Source organism: Pyxicephalus adspersus, chromosome 2, assembly GCF_032062135.1.
Source record: "Pyxicephalus adspersus chromosome 2, UCB_Pads_2.0, whole genome shotgun sequence".
In the NCBI taxonomy this organism is placed as follows: domain Eukaryota; kingdom Metazoa; phylum Chordata; class Amphibia; order Anura; family Pyxicephalidae; genus Pyxicephalus; species Pyxicephalus adspersus.
Window position 1 is genome coordinate 132966424 of NC_092859.1, and position 24988 is coordinate 132991411.

Sequence of the window (24988 nt, forward strand, 5' to 3'; positions counted from 1 at the left end):
TATATATATATATTTATTATTATTATTATTATTATGTCTATTATTACTGGCATGTGACAGTGTTGCTGACAGATTATCAAGCATATAAAGCAGACCAGATTTTTAAGATCTATCAGTTCCTCATCTTTCACTGTGTGAAAGTTGAACGCAGTAAATTCACTTCTAAAGGGTGTTGAATTATGATAATTCAGATCACAGTGAGAGGTTTTGTAAGGTTGTATAAAAAAATAAGTGCTTGTTAAACAAAAAGCTTTGTATTTAAGTTAGGCAACGTACACACGTTAGATTTTTTTCATTGGAACGGACAAAAGACTGAAAGATGCATGAACAAGCTCTCTACATATAGCGCCATTCTGCTCTGTGGAGAGGGGGTAGAACAAGTGAGCGGCACCCCACTGTGCTCTGTACCCTTCACTTGTATTCCAATCGTTTGTCATTCGTGGATCCGCCAGGAGGGATCCATGAATGACTTTGGACGAGCGCTGTACACATGTCAGATTCTTGTCTAATACTAGCCCTGAGGTGATTATCGGACTAGAATCATCTGACGTGTATACGAAGCCTTAGTTCAGACCTCAGGTTCCAACCTAACCCTCTTTGGTCTGCCTCAGCCAGTGCAGGACCTGGAATTGTTGATATGCAGCCCAGTGACAAAAGGATAATGGCCACCCACATGTTCTCCAGACATTCATCATTCATTATGGCTGCATTGGCACCTAGATCATTGATTAGAGAGACACTTGACCACTGTTCCATGTTAGCACTGCTTGCCCCCTACATGCCATGGCATGCAAGGTTGAATCCAATACACATTTTTATAAAAAGTGCAAAGGCAGTAGGGAAGGGTAGAGGAGGTCTTTTGTTATACATACTGGTACCTTTCTAGCTTCTTCACTAAAAACATAAATGGTAAAATTGGTAGAAATACTGCTCAGTCATAAACAGCAAAGGTTGTATCTTGTAAGACATGTGCAGGTATACAGCCAGTGATCTCTATACTTCAAATGTTGTTGGCAAGAATTCAGAGAATTAGGCTTTTCGCTAACAATTGAATTGGAAACACTCTTTGTTGTTAAATAGCAAGGAGCAAAACAGGAAAACCTGACCTAAGAAATTTTTAAAAGATCTTAAAGATATTTTTTTAAAGCTGAACCCTAGGCAAACAAGAAAATTATTTGTCCTGTGAGGTGCAATAGCGTATCTGCAAAATGTTAATGAACCCCAAGGTGCTCTTATATGCAAATATTGCCTTAGAGGAAAGTTGATGACCTGACAGTCCCTTCTTCTTACTTACGTCTTGCTGTTGTTCCTAAATGTGAAGGGTATGCTCAGGAACCAAGAGCGAGGCGGGAGAGGTAGAAGGGAGCAGGCCAGCATTAGAATTGGCTGTCTAAGTTATTATCCTTATGTCACGTCATCTTGGGTTTCAGAGGTTCCAAGGGGCTCCAGAAGCAATTGAGAGAAGTATCCATACATGCCAGGTGTCCACTTTAAATTTCTATTACAGTTCTGTGTATTTGTTTCCACGCAAGAGTTACTTTATGTAAAATATCCTCTGGGTGCTGTGTTCCTGGCATTTTGCCATTATACCTGATTGTTTCCAGAGAATATATGTAAGATATACAACTAAACATTATAGCAAGTTAGGGCTTGTCTGAATTCAGACTCACTTGAGACTGAGGGAAGCTATTCATAACTTGCCAACTTCATAGGCCATAGATGTGCTGTTACAGAACACGCTGGCTCCTTTGTGCAAGAATTGTTTCTTAAAGGTACTCCGTTGCCAAACATACAAATTTTCCATTTCGGTTTTCCAAGAAAAAACAAATGATGGGGGTCTTCTAATTTTTATTCATGAATTCACCTTTTGCTCCTGGATGCACAGCTTACCCATCCCTGATCCCATGATCTTATCGGCTACCATTATCCTGAGCACCATGCTAACCCTGAACCCACCACAGTGAAGGTTGACACAAATCAAGGGAGAAGATTCTAAAACTCTCAAAGTGTCAGAAGCATGATCAACCACGTAGTGTTATATATAATACATATATTATTGGTAAACGGGAGTGGTAGAATTTCATCAATACCATTAGTGGGTCACTGGTTGATTTTACTCTGGTGGAAATAGAGATCTTCTTTCTGACTGCACCAGCAACTTAAAAACCTAGGTGTGATATTATCTCTAATCCAAAACACTGACAAAGATTTGAAAGCTTTCCTAGGATTATTTTTTTAGTGTCCCATGCTCCTTTTCAAGACACCTCTCATAAAGGCCAAATGGGAGAATTTCCATGACATCCAGTTTTGTCCTGTACCCATACAGTTATATCAGTGTTAGCCAGGGACCAGTGAACCCTAGGTTACCTGCAGATGATGCTAAGGCTGCTAGAGTAATTTTTTTTTACTGTCTGGAAGGGTGATATATTTTTTCCACTAACTAGCTATTACCCTTGTAATATATGAGCTGTGAGCTCAGATATAGCAATTGTAGCAGGTATTCCCTGAAGACCCAAAAATCTTTTAAGGGTTCTTCCATGTTAAAAATGTTAAGGAAGACTGCAATAGTTAGGTAATGATGCAAAATAGAGACACAAGCAGCAAGAAATTCTGAATTCTCCAACCCTTTATCTGAAACTGAAGTTGAGCTTTAAAGACCTGATATAGACATCCAGATTCGTGTTTTATGGAGATGCCTTTTAAAGTAATGTACTGTAGCCTAATTTAAATGCCTGAGTATTTGGCTGCAACACTTTACCAGACATCGGCTGCCAAAATATAATACCTCTTCTAGTACAGGGAACTGCTTGGAGGAATAGTTTGTGGTTACAACAGTGTCATTTTAAGTCATCTCTCATAAAAACGCTGTTCTTTTCTCAAACAAAATCTAACCAGAAGTTTCATATGAGCCAGTCACTTTTTTGAGGAAAGTTTAGCTGAGTTAGTGGGGAGTGAATTGCTTATCCTCCTTTGAATCTGGGGAATTACATTTACTGTAACAATTCCAATGTGCTTGCCAGCTGAAATAATACAAGATTTGGCCTTGTGAAAGCAAGCATCAGGGTGTAGCTTCACATTTTATGGAATTCAACGCTGCAGATTTTCATAAACTCCTCCTTTTTAACAGGATTCTTTTTGAGTCATTTTGGTAAAGAATCAGTTCTCTGAAAAATAGTTCAGTTTTGGTAGCTGCTAAAAGAATAAATCCCCTAACAGTTTGTATATATGGTGGGAGATGTGTGCTTCAGTTCCTAGCCCTGCATGTTTAGCTTTAATTTAGCAGATAGCTCAATGCACATAATAAGTAAATATACAGTATATATTAGCTGTTTCACCCCAGACCCGGGCATTGTTCTGCTCCAGGAGGAAAACAGAGCCTGTCGCTGGGTCTAAGGATTTCATCTCAATACCTAACAGCAGTCAGGGTACCATTAGTTAGTATGTTGAGATCTGTGTGGCCCTCCAAACATTTGCTGGATGATATTGTAGTCAGCGTAATATTCATCACAATGTCTTCAGACTTTAAGAACTGCCACATGTGGTCATTGTAAACCTGCTGTCCTCTGTAAAAAGAAAATGGTGCCAATGGCGAACCTGCAAAATCTGGTATTCTTGCACAAAGATACGGATACCAGTCCTCCTGCTGGGTCATTGCTCTTCTATGGCCCTGTCCAGCTTTTGTTGTATAAATGTCCATCACCTGGTAGCTCCTTCATGCTCTCGAGACTGTACTGGGAGACAGCAAACCTTCTTGCTATGGCATGTATGGATGTTCCATTCTGAAGGATCTGGACTACCTGAGTGAGCTGCACATACTTCCTCATGTTACTTTACGTTACCAATTGTGACAAGGGCAACAAAATGCAAGACTGATGAAAAGTCAGGAAGAATAAAGAGAGAAATTTTAGGGGTTGGCTTGTTGTCGACCCTCCTGTCTACTTGCTGCTGCTTTCATTTGCAGCAAAGCATGTGAAATAGATTCACAATCACTTACACTTCCTAACTGAACAGATTGATATACCAGAAGTTTAACTGACTTGGGGTTATGCTGAGTTGTTTGGGTGTTCCCTTCATTTTAACAGAACATATGGCATAATAAACCGTTTGTAAGGAAGAAATTTAAAAAAGTGAATTGATAGGGGTTTTATTAAAATTTGGTGCAAATTCATAAAGCAGTGAATATGGCATTCAGCAAACATTCCCTGCAGGTGAATTATTCTAGTCTTTTTAATTCACAGTATATATTTGGTAAATGGCACAATCACTATTTTATAAATAGGCTCCTAAGTAATTTTAGCATTCTAGCTGCATTTTCTGGAAGCAGTTCATCTATTATTCTTCATTAGTGTACAAATAAAAAGAGTAACAACCGGCTTCTCATAAGCAAAATATGTGCCATCATTATGCGTGTGGTGTATGAAGATTACAAGAATGGGAACAAAGTGTTTATTGTATTGTGCTTGTAGTCTGGAGAGACTGAGATCTTTTGTTAAAAGGAATCTTGTCAGCAGCAAAGTTTACAATAAAATGCAGAATATTTGTGTGATTTGCCCCTGCCAGGCGCTGTGGCTTACAATGTGGCAGATATGCTAAGTAGATGTTGACTTCTTTCATCATTGAACAAAGATTGCTTAGCAGAATTCGATATATATTTATAAATATCATTTAAATAGAAAATTCAAAGAAAAATTTTTTGGGTTGAACACTGTAGGGCATGATCTTTGGTGGTCTCAATTGACCATTCCAAAATGACCTAACTCCTGCAGAGGCCAGCGGGAGTTCATATCCAACATTCGCAAAGGAAGCTGGGATTGTTGCGTTACATTGGCAACCAACGTTGAGCTTTGCATGCACAATTCAGCAAGATTTGACAGCTGGAAGTGATCAGGCAGGTAACCATTGCCTGTCCCTTTCTGCAATAACTACCTGCTTTAACTACTTTCTGGCATGACATGTACTTACATCAGTGACATCATATTCATTGTAGCTATAGTAGGCCTCCGTTATCACAACTAAATTACATAATAGTCAATATTATTTTTTTCAGCATACATTCATACTTATATTTTGGAGGTAGATATATGGAGTTGCACTAATAAAGTAAATGTGGTGGTGGGAGAAATACAGGAAATTGTTTTTTTTTTACCATTGTAATTGTCATTATTAATAATAATAATAAACAGGATTTATATAGGGTCAACATATTATGTAGCGTTGTACATTAAATAGGGGTTGCAAACGACAGATACAGACAGTGACACAGGAGGAGAGGAACCTGCCCTGAAGAGCTCACAATCTAGGAGGTGGGGGGTACAATTTAGAATATTTCCTTCCTAATAAAAAAAAATGAGGAATGAAACACATTTGTATCTCGATTTGTTACCAAATGAAAGTTTTGGGCTTTAATGGTACAGGAGGTAACCTGTAATATCAGCCTTTTACAGTAACGCACAACCTTCATGAATGACAATGCCTGGTTCTGTCTATTGCAGGATTTTGTCCAGTACCTCCTGCACACGTTAACATTTTTTCTTGTACATCATATTCAGCACATTATGTCTACTCATTCTGTATCTTGCAACTCACCATCATTATTCCCCTTATCTCTATATTTTATTTTACCTAAATAACATAATATAATTTCAGCCCTCTGTACAGTACAATATGAGCAGTAAGTGCAGAATGCTCTGACTTTAAAGTGTGGAATTGTACATTAGTCACCGTCATATTACATCAATGCTGGAACATCTTATCGTCCTTCAGAGCTTTAGTAATACTTGATCCTGACTCTGAACAGTAATAGACATGCTTCTATTTTCCTCATAGACTATCTGTTTAGAGTATTGAATTGGATTTCTTAACATTTGTATGCCTTTATGTTAATGTCTATGATATCAGTAATGGACCACATTAGGTTTGGTTTTTACACACTTCTTAGTGTAGCTAATATGGACTTTCATCTGCACTGCTGAAATGTCATTTACCATAAATGTTAGATTTTTTCATAAAAGAAGTGCTATAGTCACATTAGGTTCCAGTTTCTCATCTCTCACCCACACGGCTTGGGAGAGGATAGAACCATCATCGGCTTTTTATTTCTGTGTCTCTGTTTGGGAAATTTCTCTTCACTAGCTGTGTATTTGTCAGGTAAAGCAAACCATTGTAAAAGCTTGTTGGATCAATATGTGTAAGTTTGTGCCTCACTTTATTTCTATTTTCTTTAGAAAATTGTTATAAATGTGATATTTATTGTCCTAATTTAGAAAATGATTCCTTCCTGAAGATTTCCCATCATGTCTTTTATTTCCATACGTTTTATTAGGAATGTTAAAACTAACACAGTAGGAATTTAAAAAGGGACTTAGAAGCATCTTAAAAGTCATAGAGATATACCTGAATGTATGTTGCCTTTTCTTTTTTCACATGTGCTTCCTCAGAGCCACCGTAGCCGGGAATATGGGGGGGTTAGAGCAAGATTTAATGCCATGAAGTCTTATTGGCTCACTGTGCTGGCATTTACACTCTTTTTCACAGTTTTTAATATGCAGACGAATATGAGAGTGTCATATAAATGTAGATTTCATGCAAGTATTACCAGGATTCATGAAAACACATTTATTGATTTTGATTCAATGCCAATTGCATGTATCTTCATATTTGCCTAGAAATACAAGTCTGTATATATGCATTGTGTGTATGTATGTGTGTGTGTGTATATATATATATATATATATATATATATATATTATTATTATTAATATTAAACAGGATTTATATAGCGCCAACATATTACGTAGCGCTGTACATTAAATAGGGATTGCAAATGACAGACTAATACAGACAGTGATACAGGAGGAGAGGACCCTGCCCCGAAGAGCTTACAATCTAGTATATATATATATATATATATATATATTTATATTTATTTATATATATATTTATATATGTATGTGTGTATGTGTATGTTCAAATCTAGTAATTTTCCTATTTTTGTAAAGTGCCACCTGAAAGCCTAAGTACTAACTTGAGATATATGAAGAGTGTCCTATGCCTTACTGTTTCTGAGTGTTGTTGATTTTATAAAGCTGTGAATTGTTCTGTTATACATGAAGTAAAACCAGACACGTATGTGCACATATTATAACATTTTATATCTTCTTGCAGCTTTTCAGTGAAAAAATCAGTGGAGCAGAAGGAACCAAACTTGACAATGATTTCCAAGAAATGGAAAGGGTAAGATTACATCATTTAATTTGCTTGTAAGTAAAGTACTCCAATTTCAGTTGTTGGAGATTGCAAACTATTTTGGTACAGATGTTTTAAAAATCTCAGTGTTTAAGGATAGAAAAAGCCTGCAGCAGATCATTGCCAGCTGTTGGGTTGTAGCATTGGTTTAAAAAACTTTAAAGAGGTGACCTCTTTAAAGTGGGCCTGCCGCTAAGAGATAATGTAAACTGCTATTGCTGAATTAATTGTGAAGAATGCAAATTACCCTGGATGTAAACATCACACAATTGAAACAAGCATGCAGGTAACTGTTACAATTAGCTAAATATTTGAGCTGTGTACCCTGGGTTAGGGAACCAGGAGGTACTAAACATAGAGGATCAGAACACCAACCAAGCAAGCAGTGTTTGTTTGGAATCTTGTAAGAAACGGTAATAATAATCACAATCTCTCATTTTAGGCATGCTTTAAAACTAAATGCTAGATCCTTTAAAATCTTTCCTTTGCAGTGGCACTAGCCCCACAACACAATGGTTAAATGCTTGTTTATATGTAGGGGGATATAAAAATATTAATCATATTACTCCCTTGCACGGTCCAGTTCTGTGCAGCTATTCCCCTGCAGGCTGTCCCATAAGCTAAACCCGGTTGCAGTTGCAGGCATGAACGTCTACCCTTCTACAATACAGGCCCAGTAGTCTTGCATTGTAGGTGAAGAAACCCAAGTGCCCACCCAAAGCTAATATTGCAGAGAAAGATGAGAAGTGCATTAGCCACTGTGGAGAGGGTGATAAAGGAAATAAAAGTACTAATACATAGCCATAGACATAAAATAGAATTTAAGCCTTGCAGTGTGGGGCTAATTTCACTCCATTAAAACATTTTTGATTCAGTTCAGCTTTATATCTAAGTTGATTAAGGAGACATTCGTGTACTGCTTTATTTTGGATTGTACTTTGTATGCACTGTCCAAAATATATGTACATCGGGTGAAACAATTGTTAACTGATGATTTAATGATTATTAGTGGACCTATCAGAAGTCCAGCTGACATCTAGACCTGAGGCTTTTCTTAAGATAATGTATAGTGTATTTTTTATTGAACTTTAATTTTTGTTGTTTATATTTTCTCTCCAGCCGAAAGCCAGAATTCTAATCTACATTTCTTTACAAAGATTCTTTTTGGTACATCTTTGGTTACACAATAAAATAAAGCAAAATTAGATTTGTAGGGCATTAGGTTAACATAGGTCATAGAAAAGTATAAGCATAGAAGACAAAGTACTTCACCAAGTGTTCTCCTTCCTATCTATCACCTGCATAGTTAGCTGCAGGAATTTTTTCTGTTTTGTTGGTTGTTTTTTAACCAATAAATACAATAATAAAATACAATATTACAATAACTGCCACCACTAAAGCAGGTGGTGGTAATTGTATTATTTGGTATACAGTATTCACTTCTTAGGGGTGCTTTTGATGGTGAAGGCAAGAGGAATGTAATAATATTAGGACAGAAAGAGAGAGAGATTGCTCCAGGAATGTATAGACATTTGTGCAGTAAGCTGCAGTTTTTTGAAATGTGTATAAGTTTAGATGTGCCTTAAGTAATTATCCTGTAAAGTTCCATATTTTTTCAATATTCTAGACCCTTTCATTTTAAAATTGAGATATATTGTAGATTCTTCTGTATGAGGACATATATTCACACTTATTAGAAAATATAAAAGTAAATGCTGTGATGCAGTAACATGTGTTTTTATTTTAGAAAATTGACATCACCAACAAAGTGGTTGCTGAGCTTCTTTCCAAAACCACAGAATACCTGCAACCAAATCCAGGTAATGACTATTCACAAACCTTTTAAAATCTAGTTTCACTTGAAAACAATAAGCTCTATTAGAAAAATGGAAATTAAAGTCTCCATCCACACAAAAATACTTCATATAGTGTCCATCAAAAAAGAATTTCACTTGTCCTATTAGATCTTGAAATTTATTGTAGTAGTTCTATAGGAGTGGAACTAAGTAAAGAAAATGGGAACATTCAAAATTTGTGATTCGTGAAGATTTGTGGGATTTGTGGGATTTGTAGGCTACACAAGTGTTTTATATTATGCATTCTGTTTAGAATTTTTGTGGAAATATATACTTGAAACAATAGTATGATACAGTCACACCTATTGTATTTATTTTTATTTTTAGCATATCGAGCTAGATTAGGAATGTTGAACACTATGTCAAAAATTAGAGGACAAGTTAAAACAACAGGCTACCCTCAGACCGAAGGTTTACTTGGAGATGCTATGCTACGATATGGCCGAGAACTGGGGGAAGAGTCAGAGTTTGGTGAGTGAGGAGCTTGTGTCAGAGTATTGTACGATCTCAGTGTTACCTGTTTAAGTTATATTTTGTAGAACACTCATAGAAATCATCAAGAAGAAAATAAAAGAGAAAAAAAATGACTATTGTTTTGTTACATAAATTGAACTGATTTAATTTAATTTTCCTTTTTCTTTGTTCAATTATTTTATAGAACTTTTTTTTGTATATTGTTTTATTATATATATTGTTAATTTTTTCAGGGCGCTCTGCCCACTTTTATTCACAAACAAAAACACCAACGTAACACAGTCTCCAGTGTTTTCCCTCCCAAGGGATCAGAGTCATCACAGCATTACCTAAAACCACAAACTTGCATTTCTTCTAAAGACCTCAACTTTGGGAGACCTTTTGGCTCTCCCAGCATACAGTCTGCACACAGTATGTCCACCTGAACCATCTTGCCTCATGCTGCAACCCCTCAAACTCAAGGACAGGCGCCTTTTTATTATTCTTGGCCAGGTGCTGCAGAGCTATCCTCATCTTCTGGCCTGAAGTAAGGAGGAGTGCCTGGCCCATCCATTCCTTCCAGGACACCCTGGGCCTGGATCCCACATAAAGAGCTGCAAATGGACATCTTAACCCTTACTGACAGCCTTATTCAGGGCCATTAACCCCTTTGCAATCACCCCACAAAACCTAGCTTGCATTTTTCACTGTCACATTCACTTCTGTGTAAATATGCCCTAATAGACTTGCATTGTGATGAACTGCAGTTAAAGTGGAGCTAAATCCATCTCCCCTTTCTACGTCACTGTCACCTTCATCCATTTTAGAATAGGTTCTGAATCTTTGGCCATCTTGATTTGCCAGGCAAGAATGTACCCATCCTCTCATATATATGGGAGTTCATACATTGCCAGCATCCAGTTTTTTAGGGATCATACACTGAGCTAAGCATGCACAGCATGGTGTAAATTTAACAAAAGATTGTGAATGGGCAGGTAAATTGTTTCTTTGTAAGAGAGACAAAGCATGTCCCTTCTGTGATAAAGAACTGCCTACTTGCAATTTGTATTTTAGGTTTGTGTTAAGTACAGCCATTGCGCAGTCCTGCAAAGCAGAAAGGCTGCTCTCATGTACATCTTCATTTGCAATTATTTCTAAATGATACATAAAAACAAAATTTGCAAACTATTACCACACATTTGTAGAATAATGCTATACCCATCTCTTTCACACATATTAAAGAGTCTATCATTCCCTTTCATAGATTACATTTTGCTAGGTAGAGCAGTACTTACTTTACATGGGATATATGGCTATTGTTTGTCTGTAACTTGAGTATTAGCTGCCTATGCATTTTGTCAATAAATTCTTCATTTATACCAGGCAATGCTTTGTCGGATGTCGGGGAATGTATGAAGCAAATGGCCGAGGTAAAGGATTCTCTAGATATTAGCGTCAAGCAGAACTTTATCGATCCGCTACAGTCCTTGCAAGACAAAGACTTGAAAGAGATTGTGGTAAGCATTTAACATTTTCCATCTCCTATTACACAGCTTAGGAAGCATTGCAGCAGTTCATAAAATATAGTCAGAGGGGTTTGCCCCGGGTTCAGTTAACCATTTAGGATGAGGTTAAACATCAGAACAAGTAAGTATTCTATCAGCCAGGAAATTGTTCCTTCAGTTCTCCAGATTGAATCTGTTTACCTGGGTCATCATTGGTTATGAAACAGCTGCTTCCTTTTCTTCCATCATATCCCCTTCCTCCTGACAGATCATTGAACTTTCTATGCTACATGAAACTTATTGTTCAGGTTGATAAAGTGGCCTTGTCACCAAATAAAATAACTGTAGTTAAAATTAAGTATTTTATATGTTTATTTGCAGTGTTTTTTTTCATAAATCAAATTACATACACCTGCAAATCTGCTTTTTAACTTGTTAGAAAAATGTATTAGTCAATACCTAGGACAATACCTCTCATCTCCTCTAATCTTCTAGCTAGTGTATACCTAGTATTCTTGTTTACCTAGTTACTTCACTCGTCTTCACAAGGGAACTTTTACAAATTTACTTCACTTACTTCACAAGGGAACTTTTACAAATTTAGAATTTACTTACAGCTTTGAGTCTACCACATCAAAGAAGCCCCCCCAGTAGCACTTTCAATGATTTTGTTTGTCTACACAGTGGAGGCTTTTGCAGATACACAACTGACATTAAATGCACATATAATTTTAAGGTCTCCTTTAGCAAGACCTGAATTTAAGATCTCTGCACTATACAGCTTGAATTGCAAATCCCTCCTAATAGTTTAACAGATGCAGGTAGAAAGCAGAGAAAAGATGTCTGTTTACTCAAGAGCGAATATCAAGTAAAGAGCTTCGTAATTTGGTTCTGTCGAATGCAAACAAAAATTGCTACTGTAGGTACCTAAAGGTGACCAAATCTGCAGCAGCCTTTATTCATTTCCCTATTTAATTTCAGCTTTTCTAATGGTACAAAACCCTGGTACTTCCTGGTAATGTAAAAGCTCGCCCACTCCCTCAGACCTCCATTCAGTAGTCTTATTGCCCCATCACTTCTATGGGCTGCTCTTCTGTCCAATGCAGATGTTTGGGAATAGGGTACTTGAACTTTTTTTTTACCTGTCAGCAGTTAAGTTTAAGTTACAGAGTAACTTAATTGATGCAATGAGTTTACCTTTTGCTTGGTATATACATTTTTATGGATTCATTGTATTTATTGTATATCTTGGGTAAGGGTTCTCGGAAAGATAAGTGATATAGTTAAAGGAGAAGCGTTATAATGAAATAATGCCATTAAAACAGTCCTATAATGTCCTATTAGAACCAATGTTTATTCTTTTTTTAAAATAAAGAACATGGTAAGGTTCTGATTGCCTAGAAGCTTTTTAGGTCCCCCATTTAGCTAAAATTCTTCAGGCTTTTAAAGGGTTTGGTTTCTTCAAAGGTGGTAGGGTCAGTAATGTAAGTCAGGTTCTTTTATTCTTTTTCAGAGCTGCTATGCTGTGAATGGCATAAATAATTTGTGTTGAGAATAATCTTAGATAAAGAAATAATCTTAGATAGCAGAAAATGAAATTACAAGCACATACATACCTGAATACTATCTTCATTAACAAAATGCACCATCACACAGTTTATTGTGTTTTGTGTTGTGATGTGTTGCAATTTCTCTTTTGGCAAGGTGCCATTCAGAATGACCGTGCATCACATCAACTTGTGTACCTTGCAAAATCAAGTGTTGTGTGTAACATGTTTGTTCCTGCAGCACAAGAGTTTGACTGGGCCCCTAAAACAGTAAAAATGTAAAATTGCCCAAGCCATCAGGTTTTTCATTTAAGCTGATCTCCAATAAAACATTTACTGTAGTTATGTATATAATGCAAATATTTAAAGACTAATTAACGACTGGTAGACTGGTGTCATTCAGATTTCAGGCTGTCAAGCTTTTTGTATAGATGGTACATTTATGTAACTTCAATCTTATCATTTCCACCGATAGTAGAACAAACTAGTGAAAATTGCTGTTCAATTCTGTGTAGAGGGGTAAGGGAAGGACGAGTAGGAGGCACCCTATGGTGTTGCTCATTAGGAAAAAACAGCAGTGATCCCAGATTGGTTGTTTTGCGATCTACAATAATGATGGATCGCTAAATGATGTCAGGGAACTGCTGTACACATGCTAGATGGATATTCACCAACTTACAGCTGTCATTCTTGGGCCAAAATCATCTTGCATGTGTACATGCTTTAGTCCCACAACTGGCTGGACAGAAATACAAATTATTCAGCAGGTAACGTCTCCCTGGTATGCATTTTAATTATATACTAAGATATTTAGGTAATTTTCAGCCTTAAGATTAACCAGGTAAAGTCAATTCTCTCTTTTGTTGGTGATCAGTAATGTTCAATTACCTGAATGAAATGTACTCATCCAGCAAATTTTTAATCTTACATATCTTACATTGATATCAAAGCTGTCTGCAGGTTGAAATCTTCACCAGTTGCTATGTATAGCTTTAATATTTCAGTAGTTTAATGCACCATTTTTCATTTTCTCAGTATCATCTGAAAAAGCTAGAAGGTCGCCGCTTAGACTATGATTATAAAAAGAAGCGACAAGGGAAAATTCCAGATGAAGAAATTCAACACGCGGTGGAGAAATTTGAAGAATCTAAAGAAATAGCTGAAAAGAGCATGTACAATTTTCTAGAAAATGATGTAAGTATGCAGCTGCCCTGGGTGGGACACATGCCTTCGCTACTATAGGGAAAATGTGCTCTGTATTACTTGTTAATAGTTTACCTTCACCCTGCAGCACATTGATAAAACTCTCATATACTGCTCAGTACAAAGATCAGAGACAGCACTGTGACACAAAAGCTGTGAGGCGATATGATAGCAGGTGAAGAATGCGTAGGAACAACTGTGTTATAAATATATTATCAAAGGGAATGTTATGGAGGAAATGCAATTCATAAATACAGTATTATGTAAAACTTTGCCAAACCATATACTGTATGACATATTATTATTATTATTTTTTTACCTGTAAAAGACATTGTCCCTTATCTTAAAAAATGAGAAAGGGTAAAACATTGTAACTACGGTTGCTGGAGGTCATTACTATACATTGGGAGATGTGTAATTTAGATAAATATAGATTTTTGTCTCGTCTTATTTCATTTTTCATTTTTTTTAATGATACACATGTTGCATTAAACACTGTGGGGTCTATTAATAAAGCAATTGATAGAGAATCAATCCCTGCCATTGAGAACACATACACCTGGAAGATTCTCCATATGAAAATGTTGGTGTCAGATTTTCTGCTTTAATAATTTACCCCTTTGGTTCAAGGATCCCATCAATGTGTACATTCATAATTCTATATGCTGCCCCACACATGATAAAAACAATTTTTTAGTTCTAACAAGTTATAAATAGAGCTGGGGCCATTGCTACTGTAAATGATTTAGTATTTTCTATAAAAAGATGTAGAATATAATACATTACCAATTTATAAATATTGGTAATTTATTACCATATTTTTCTATATTCCACACAGATTATGTGATTAAAAAAAAATGTTTTTTTTTTTAGATTTGCATTCTGCCTTATCTTTAAGTTTTTAAAATGAACCGCCCACTGTATGACCCTCAGACACCTCAACACCTCTAAACACATCACCCCCTTTCCACCTAAACCTAATCACTACACATCTCGCACCAAACACCCCTCACCCCAAGCAAATCCACTGCTGAAGACATTTAATTCCCTTGCTACCAACCCCATATAAATATGCTGGGCAGAGCAAAAGGCAGAGATTAAATAGCATCATTCTGTAGATGTCCTTTATTTGTCCATTCACAGGCTATGAGTTGAGTGACCTAGCTTTATTGCTTAATTGCAATGGAGAATAGCCAGGTCATCGGGCTGAGTAACTCTCAAACCTGAATAGACACATTAATATTATTATTATTATTAATATTATTATTAAACAGGATTTATATAGCACCAACATATTACACATCCCTGTACATTAAATAGGGGTTGCAAATGACAGACAGATACAGGACAGTGATACAAGAAGAGAGGACCCTGGCCCGAAGAGCTTACAATCTAGGAGGTGGGAGAAGTAACACACAATAAGAGAGGAGATAGGTAGTGGTGGGAAGTAGTGAGGGTTTCAAAAGACAGAAGATGTGTAGGCAAGTTTGAAAAAATGGGTTTTGGGTGCTCTTTTGAATGAGCAGACAAATTATAGACAAATCTATAAATGATTTAACAAGTAAAGTAGCTACTTTATATGTACTTGTTTTGTACGGTTAGCTGTGTGCCTGGAGTTCAGCCTAAACCTTCTCCATCCTTCCCAAACTAAATTACCATTGCTGGGCACGTGTATTTTGTTTTCAGCAGGCAGAACATTTCCGGGATTCTATTGCAAGCACACAGTCTACCTTTTCTCCCTGCATACATAATAATTAGCTAATTACATCATACATGAGTTATTAGCATGACCAGCACCCATATGAATGAGCTTATTAGGGTGTGCGCATTTACTTCTATCTCAGCCAGAAATATCCTAAACCACAAAGCATTTTTTAATTGGTAAGTTGAGTTCAAATTGTATTTTTTATTAATTCTGAACAGGAATTCATTATTAAATAAATTATTCCTAATGCAGTAAACAGATAAATGTTCAGATAGTAAGTTCTGTTGTGCTACCTCCAGTGAGAAAAAAATTAAACACTGCCCCCATATGGACAATATCTGAAGTGCTGTATTACGTTAACTAAACTTTTTGTTACATTTTAAAGGAAAAGTAACTTTTTTTTTTAAAGAATAGACATTAAATCCAGCTGCAATGTGAAATTTATTATCTAAAATTTAGAATGTTTTAGCTCAGTCTAATGAATGTACAAGGATAATCCAGCTAAATATGACATTATAACTTGTGCAGACCAGTGTGCAGAGGAAATAATTATCACCATCTGCTTCTCTCCATTGCAGATCGAACAAGTTAGTCAGCTGGCAGTGTTCATAGAAGCTGCATTAGACTACCACAGACAGTCAACTCAGATCCTGGAGGACCTTCACAGCAGGTTACACAACAGGTGGGATGTCAGTTTTTCTATGTATTTGTTACACTACAAGGTGTCATACCAAATGCTTTGTCCATTATACTTCAAGCCAGTAATAAGAACTCTTCTAAGCACCATTTGCATGTAACTTCAGAAACATATGATTCCTTTATGTAAACAGTTCTTACTGTTAATTGGGTCCTTGGGACTTTAATAGTCATAAACATGCTGAGGAATTCTAAAAGTTTTGTAAACTGACACTCCTACTCCACAGAATGCCATAGATGTTTTGGGGTAAATCATAAAGATGGATATTTCTGGACCCTTGTGGACATGACTGAAGTAGGTGGACATGACACCTACTCTTATCACTCTCTACAGTTTTTTTAATCAAAGCCTCCCTACTGTTTTTATTACTCAGTAATGGGCAGCATTAATTCTTACCTGAATGCTTTATAAATCCAAATGTGAAATGCCCCCTTGCTGTGAGAACAGTAAGTAACCTTTCAGCAGAGAACTAGGATTGTGCTTCTGCATGTGTTCCTAGTTCTCAGACCCGTGTCAAATAGAAACATTTTTCAAAGTGTCATTGTCAAGTTGCATTGTTCAAGATGCATACCTATGCTGCTAAACTTGGTTGGAGCATCCAAACTTTAAAAAACTAAGTATTACCTTATCCACTGGAGAATAGCAACAGCTGTCTGTGTAGTTCACCCCTGCTATGAGCAACCAGTTAGAGGTAGGCAGACGAGAGTACAAACAGATTACTGTGAAACAGAATGACTTAGGGTGACCTAGTAATGTGCCAAGTCTCATTGTGACCCCATTAGGGAACTTGGCATGGACACATAGTGCTAAATAAGACTAATTGATATTAGTAGCTGCTGAAAACAGTGCTGCTCCTGTAGTAGACTGCAGCTACAGTGATAAATTATGTGGATTCACTAGTTTAAACAAACATTTGTTGGGGAAGAAATCTTTTTTTTCTTTATACAAAAAGGCCACTGATGATACTTGTTTTATATTTGAGGAGCAGCAGCAAAAGTTGTGAACAAACACTAATCAATGAGGACAACTTAAAAAAATATGTGCAGTGGTAATAGCCTTCAGTATTGTTTCATGGAAACAGAATAACAATAGTTATTTGTAGCCATGAGGAATGAAAGTGGCTAACACTGTACTTGTCATATTTCTCTAATTTTCACACACAGTCCGAGATTTTCAAGATTTGTCCTTGAGAATAACCTTCATATTCAGTCCATATTTTTCATATTCTGGGTTACACAACTGTTCTGTAACCATGATTTACTTGAAGTGATTTAACACATAAGTAGATACATTTATGATATTATAATGGAACAAAAATGTAGTTTACATGGGTCTTTTATGTGTTAGACACATTTACCAGAAAAGTCAATGTTGCCAGCTTTGTCAGGGCTGCAATTCAGCGTTATTATGCTGAGAATTTTTAAATGTTTTCTGTATTGCTGAGCCACAACAATCATCCCTGAATGTTTGGTACAGGTTCTTCCTTTACTTTAATTATGTTTTGGCACTTGGCATCATTTAGGCACTGCCGGTGAACAAGCATGGTGCATCACATAATCATTGCCTGACTTTAAACGACTTTGCCTGAAAGTCAATATAGTCAGAAAAAAAGCACATGGTCAATGCGATCTTCCCATCTTGAGCTTTACACATTAGCGGTATTTCAGCATTGATTATATACACATCACGACTCTTCTCACCGCCTCCCACTGATCCTACAAATCAAATTTTGTCTGTTTGAGTTTGGAAGATCAGTAATTTACTGAATAACCACTTTCCCATTTTCTGAAACTAGGACAGAATTTTTTACTAATTTTTTTAAAAGTATTTATTGGGTATTTTTGTTCTAAACAGTTCAGGTCCTAAAGAGACATTTTCTTCTCAATTAAGAATCAAATAGAAGCAATAATTGCCGTCTCGTGATTTTCACTATAAGAGAGGACTATGAAAATGGCAGTAATAAAGAACAAAGCAAGTTTGTGCCAGCGTGCTGAATTCTACCAACTACCATAAGTTTACACCTCACGTGCGCGGGTGATATCTTACCAGAGTAATATTGGAGATAAGCTAAATCCTCCCATAGGAATCATAACTTTCAAATAAAGATTTGCAATTTAACATCAGAACTACAGGATATTGTGCCTTCCTTTCAGTCTAATTGAGGAAAAAACAACTTTCTTTAAATAGTATGGTATCATCTGACCAACACATCTCCATATTAGCTTTAGAAACCAAGACAAAAATGTTTAATAAAGAATTTAAAAATATGTTAAAGTATTTTATATTATGGTTTATATTAAAAAGCATTCAGCATTCTGTGTCTATCACGGGTTGCACACACATCAGTTTATTCCGGGTTTCTACTTCAGGATATCAGCTAATTTGCGTATTAGCAGGCATAAAAGCCTTAGGGAAAATAACCAGTGGCAAGTTAAATTTAGAGATATAAACAGCTTAAATGAGCTCTGGTAAACACATTTTCTCTTGGCGTGCCTGCAGTGCTTGTACATTTCCCTGTGTGTGTGTTTTTTTTTTTGTTTTTTTTTTACAACACTTATGTTTTTTGGGTTACAAGGCTACCTGTGCTGCAGTGACATCGAAAGAAGTGTTGCTCTTCCCTTATGGACAACAGGACACTTTCTTTTCTCTTCTCTATAACATGGGTTCTGTAGTTTACAAGTTTAATTATGAATGCTGATAGAAACTAAAAGTTAAAGGAAAAAAAAAAAAAAACAGCAGAGAAATAATAACTATTGGTGAAAGGGGTGGATTTGAAAAATAGTAAATATTTTTCAAAAACTGAAAGGCCATCCCTTAGGCTGCGTACAAACAAGCAATAATTGTTTTCGTTGAAAAGGATTTTTAACGATCCTTTCCAAAAACAAAAGACTGCACAATGCATAAACGAGCTGTGTACATACAGAACTGTTCTGCTCTATGTAGAGGGGGGAGGGGGAGAACGACAGAGCGGCAACCCCCTCACTGCGCTCTCTCCCCTTCACTTTCATTACAATCGATCGTTGTCCGCAGATCTACCAGGACGGATGAGAGAACGACGACTGCTGTACACATACCAGATACTCATCCAAGCCTTGAGGCGATTATCGGATAATAATCATCTGACATGTGTACGTAGCCATAGATTTGCACATGAATGAATGAGTATAAATACTATACAATACTATTTTTCAGAATCTTCCAAACACTGCTTACAAGTTCCAGTTTACACTGGAGTGGCTACAGCTGAATATGGAGTGCAGAGTAAGTCCCAGCTGTCAAAATGACAGCAAGGTCTTGATCACCGTGGACACAGCAGGAAAAAGAGTTCAGGTTGTACAAAGTACACTAAGTTCACACAAAGTCATTTGTTAAAGTAAGGATCACAACTGATCCAAGAATTGGCTATTTAGATCATAAACTGGTCATTAAAATAACTGACTGCTATTTTAGTAAAATGGTAGCCCTGCATTAAAATACATTTACTGTTTATAGAGACCACAAAGTCATTGAGAATAAAATTCACACATGAAGAATCTTTGGGAAGCTTTTCTTGGAAGTACCTACTGGCAGATCTGAGTTTCATAAAAGAGGATAACACTATGAACCCTCAATCACTGAAAACAAACTGACATAAAGGTTCTGGATGGTGCAAGTATATGATCTAGCACCAGTGACAAAATGCCACACACCACAAGTCTTCCTTCTTGTATATCCCCAAACAGTACAATAATTTTTCTCATTATTCTGGTTGTCAACTTTGCCAGGGGAGTTTACTAAGATTTTGAAACTTGACCTGGTCCAAGCACACAGTCATGTAAATGTAAATTTTATTGTTGGCTGAATCTGGAGTACTTCTTTACCTAACTCATAAATACTGCACTGTTCATTAATATACAATAAATGACATAACCTCTTCCCTAGAATATACATTCTATTGGAAAAAATCTGGAACATATTACCGGTATATATAAATGGAAAAGGATACAATACACACACACAAAAAAGGAGAAATCCTTTCACTTATGAGTTTGCAGCACAGTATAATGTCATCTTCGGCAATAGTTTTGTTTAGTCTGAGACTGCCGAAGTGAACATGCAAAAACCTATTTATTGGTATCAATAAATCAAGACAATCAGACTGTGAATGAGGCTGTTGTACAAGATATGAATGTGACACCTTGTTATGGGATAGAAGTCCATGGTCCCCCAGTATACTGTACTAATAACTAACACCATATCCTATCAGTAATATTGGGAAGGGCTTGCTGGTAATAATAAATATATTGAATTATATTATAACAGCTGGCTTGTTTTGAGTGATTAAGCTAAAGTTCCTCTTTTGAGATTAGGATTGCTGTGATATATTATTTCCTGATTTCTTCTTCCTACTCTGTAGATAATTCTTTCCCTATCTACTACATATGACCACTTTTTTATGTGGAAGCTGGTAATTTTTCTTTCAAGAGTTTCCTCGTCCCTTCTTCTGGATTAGATGCATCTTTACGTATGTTTATTCTGTCTCTTAAACCCTCACTGCTTCCCAACATTCTATATCTCCCCTGCTATTGTGTGCTGCTTCCCCACCTCTTAGATTGTAAGCTCTTCTGGGCAGGGTCCTCTCCTCCTACCTGTGTCACTGTCTTTCATTTGCAACCCCTTTTTAATGTACAGTGCTGCATAAGATGTTGACTCTATATAAATACTGTTTAATATTAATAATGTTTTATGATATTGGGTGTTATTTCCAACCACTGGGATATAAAGGAACTTTGTGGGCAGTTTACCACTTTAATGTGGCTTAATAGAAGTGAAATACTAAATGTAGTAATAGAAGAGTGAAATACTAAATGCCTAAGTGTGGTGCTGGAGCAGAATCTGTTCCAATAATTATTTCAGCTCTTACTCTTTATCCATACCAGCAAGTCTATTTATTTATATCATTTGAATATAGACACAAAACGGTAATGTAGACATCTGATCTAAGGACCTACTGAGACCTACAAAGGCTCTTTTTAATACTTCCAAACAGCTACCAATCCTATAGCGTGCCATTATAAAACATACTTCATAATTTTCTATTCACAGAATGAATTCTGCGTCAAGCCGACCTAAGAGAGAGCACCATTCAAGATCAATATTGTCAACAATTGAGTCAAATGAAAGGCTGCAACATAATGGGATCTCCAGCAATTCATCTATCAAATTATCAGGTACAGGTGACCTTACATCTAATACACAATATAAAAGAAAAATTGTATTCCGGGGTCATTGTGCTTTACAAATAATAACTTCCCAGGCAAGCTGGTTTCTTAAAGGTTTAAAGAGGGCTGTGACCGTGTCAGGACACCTACTGACATGGTAATTAGACCGAGTATTGTGCAGTTTTTTCAGCAGAATGTAAGACCTCCCATGCTCGAGGGATGGTGTGTTCATAAATAGTTCTGAAATTGTGTATTACACATAACTTACCATCTGCCTCATGTAAAAGGTAATAATATATTTAACACAAAGACATTTAAATTTATCTGGACTGGTTTTACTTCTGTATACATCAGGGTATTTTTAGTGATGCAGGACAATTTGTTCTAAAATAAATATATATGTTGTAAGAGGGACAGGCCTAACTGGTAGTGGCAGTGATTACCATGAGTGAGACAGGAATACCCAGGCATAGTTCAAGCAGGTTTGCCCTACATTTTTATTTAGCAAATACGTAAACATTTACAACTCAATACAGGAAAGAATTGCATGGAATGGCCTTGGCATATATTGTAACATTGTAACAAAAGAAAACATCTGCTCATTGGAACTACTAAATAAACTTATGTCTGTTCCCAAGTAAATGTATGACCCTAATGGGCTTCTCATAAGACACACATGTATTTTTATAGCATTTTTCTAGCACTCTCCTATTTTGTGAGACTTCCCCCACCTCATAGTTTGTAAGCTCCTCGGGGCAGGGTCCTCCTGTGTCACTGTCTGTAACTGCCTGTCATTTATTACTCCTATTTAATGTACAGCATTGCGTAATATGTTGACGCTATATAAATCGTGTTTATTATTAATAATAATAATAATAGTAATCTATATATATATAAAATTGGATGTATGTATGTTCCACCATCATTTCGACCAAACTTGCCATACATATGACTCATGTGAGTGCACCAGTCATCTTTGTACAGCCCTGTACTATATGTCAGAGCTATATATGGATGTGTGTATGTCATCACTCGGAAACGCATCAAGACATTTAAACCAAACTTGCTAGACTTATGACTCACACACATGTGAGTGTACCGCTGATCTTTGTACAGTGCTGTGGTATATGTCAGAGGTATATTTGCCTATATGTATGTGTTTGTGTATTGCTCAGTGATAGTGTGCCTTTTGCTTATATTTTTACATACTTTTTTTTTGGACTCTTTTTTGCCTGTAATAATGCCTTACAGAAAACTTAAGGCAATTGGCCGAGTTCAATCAAAGGCAAAAGAATGAAACAACACAGAAAACAAAAAAATCACTATCGTTTTATTTGATTCCTTTTCCTGTATATTATAAGATTGCAATAAATAAATACCCGGGCAACACCGGATTATCAGCTAGTAATATTATTATTTGCAGGCTGTCAGCAGTCACCGTTTTATTCAGCAGCAAGCTTCTTGTACAGCAGAGAAAGCCATAACTACATACACGTCAGATGATTCTTGTCCGATAATTGCCTCAGGGCTGATATCAGACGAGAATCTGGCGTGTGTACAGGTCTTGTTGTTCATGGATCTGTCCTGGCAGATCAACAAACCATCGCAATGGTATTGAAGGGGAAAGAGTACAGCGGGGTGCCTCTCGCTTGTTCCTTTCCATAGAGCAGAACAGCACTGTGTTCAGCACTCGTTCATGCATCGTTCAGTCTTTTGTCGTTGGAAAGGATTGTGAAAGATCCTTTCCAACGACAATCATTGAACATGTGTACACAGCCTTAGTCTGCTTCCATTTAAAAAGCCTGTGCACAGATTAGTAACTAATGTGCTCTAGCTAACAGGTTAGATATGGATTTAGGGATAGATATTTTATCCCACACAAAACCAAAGGCAACACAAATCTTGGACCCCTCACCATATGTAGGTGAGAAACCAAGGTGACACATGCACACTCTGCAGCCCTGCCAGTGCCTTACAAAAAAAATATGTGCTATGAATTTCATTGTCTATACTTTTCTAAACTTTAGTTGGTTGGCCAGTAGTCACACTTGGCTTTTCTTTTTTCTAACATCATGGGTTTAATTAAAACTGTAGCAGCCTGCTAGAAATGAGTGGTGAGGGCGTTCCTTTTACTATCATATATTTTGTGGCAAAGGAAGGATGATGTGAACATGTGTGTGGTATGTGGGTTGACCATCTCTAAGGAGCAAGGTAGCCTATATGCCCAGTACATTGTAACAGGGGCCTAAGTTTAAGTATTTTATATTCGTATCATTGGATTTTATTGAGGGTGAAGACAAATATACAAACACCAATAGAAAAAAAAGAGCAGTGACTAAATCAATTGTGGGACAAAAACACCACAAAGCCAGTCTGACGATCATCGCCAACAGGTTTTAAACTCAATGGATACGGTGAACCAAGATTGCTTGTAGGTCAGGGTGCATTGTGCATAGGCTTTGCGGGTAGTGTAGCATTGTGAGACGATCTCTTCCCTCCTTCTATTGCTTGTAGCAGGTCTGGAAGTACCTTATCAGCACATATGGGGCAGAACAATCCCTTATCCTCTCCTGTTTTCTGACTTCCCTGGCTATATATATATATGGATGTATATATGGATGTCATTTCTGCTTTGTGCTGTATTTGACCTGTTTCTTTGGGGCCAATAAGTGGGCTTGTAAACTGTGTTAGGAGAGAAGCACTGTGATAAGCATACTGCTTCACTACTAAGGCCGAATACTTTGCATTCACTCAAAACTGAATCTCCGTTGGGATTTTAGTTGGTTTCTGGGGATATACTAGAGCGTGTTTTTTTTTTCCTGATTATAGATCTGGTGGACTGGGGCTGAAGTTATATAGATAAAGAGAAAAAATGCCTTGTGATTTCAGTGCTTCTGTTGGTAATTTTATAACTAATTTTCTTGCAATGCTTTATGTACAAAAGTGAGTAAGTGTTTGTATTAAACGTCTTTTTCCCAGCATGTTCAAAATACACCAGGCCAGTGATGATGTTCTGTCCAGGGGGGATAGTCAATGACTGCCTGATATCAAAGAAAGGGATTGGATGAAGCTGGCCTTTATTCAGTCTGTTGTGACTACTCTGTGCTGGAGCTGAGCAAACATGAATCAGAAAAATAATTATTTGTCTTTTCACCTGAAACAGGAATGACCTAAAGTAACCACTTGCACAGCAAATACAGTGATAGGACCATGCACAAACATGTGTTGGACTGTCATAGTAACAATGTTTATACCCCAGCAGGATTATTGTCCTGTCCAATTCCCATTGGTGTTGAAATGTTGTTACTTTGCTAGCTACATTCATGTATTGTGCTATCATGCTTTGGCATATTATCACTTAAGTAGGACAGTAGACTAAGAAGTAAGAAGTAGACTGCAGAGAGACAGTGCTTTGCTCCACAGCACAAAACTGACAATCCCAAACACTATTAGGGTGACGGCTAGGGTTACGGGGAATAGAATATTCAGTGAAAAGGTCTGACTGATTAAATAGCTGTTTGTGCTTTCATAAAAAGCTCCGTTCACATAATATTGAAGTTGGACGACCTCTGTACA

At 36.7% G+C, this 24988-nt stretch overlaps 1 protein-coding gene across 1 annotated transcript in view; it reads left to right on the forward strand.

Annotated features, from left to right (window-relative positions):
- The window catches only part of SH3GL3 (SH3 domain containing GRB2 like 3, endophilin A3), a 61864-nt gene extending 39875 nt beyond the window's left edge, over positions 1–21989 (forward strand). The window contains exons 2-8 of the mRNA XM_072402449.1: positions 7165–7233; positions 8993–9065; positions 9429–9572; positions 10938–11071; positions 13642–13800; positions 16093–16196; positions 21297–21989. Coding sequence (XP_072258550.1) covers positions 7165–7233; positions 8993–9065; positions 9429–9572; positions 10938–11071; positions 13642–13800; positions 16093–16196; positions 21297–21573 — 960 coding nt within the window. The 3' untranslated portion in view covers positions 21574–21989. The remainder of the gene's footprint in view (positions 1–7164; positions 7234–8992; positions 9066–9428; positions 9573–10937; positions 11072–13641; positions 13801–16092; positions 16197–21296) is intronic.
- The last annotated feature ends 2999 nt before the right edge of the window (positions 21990–24988 follow it).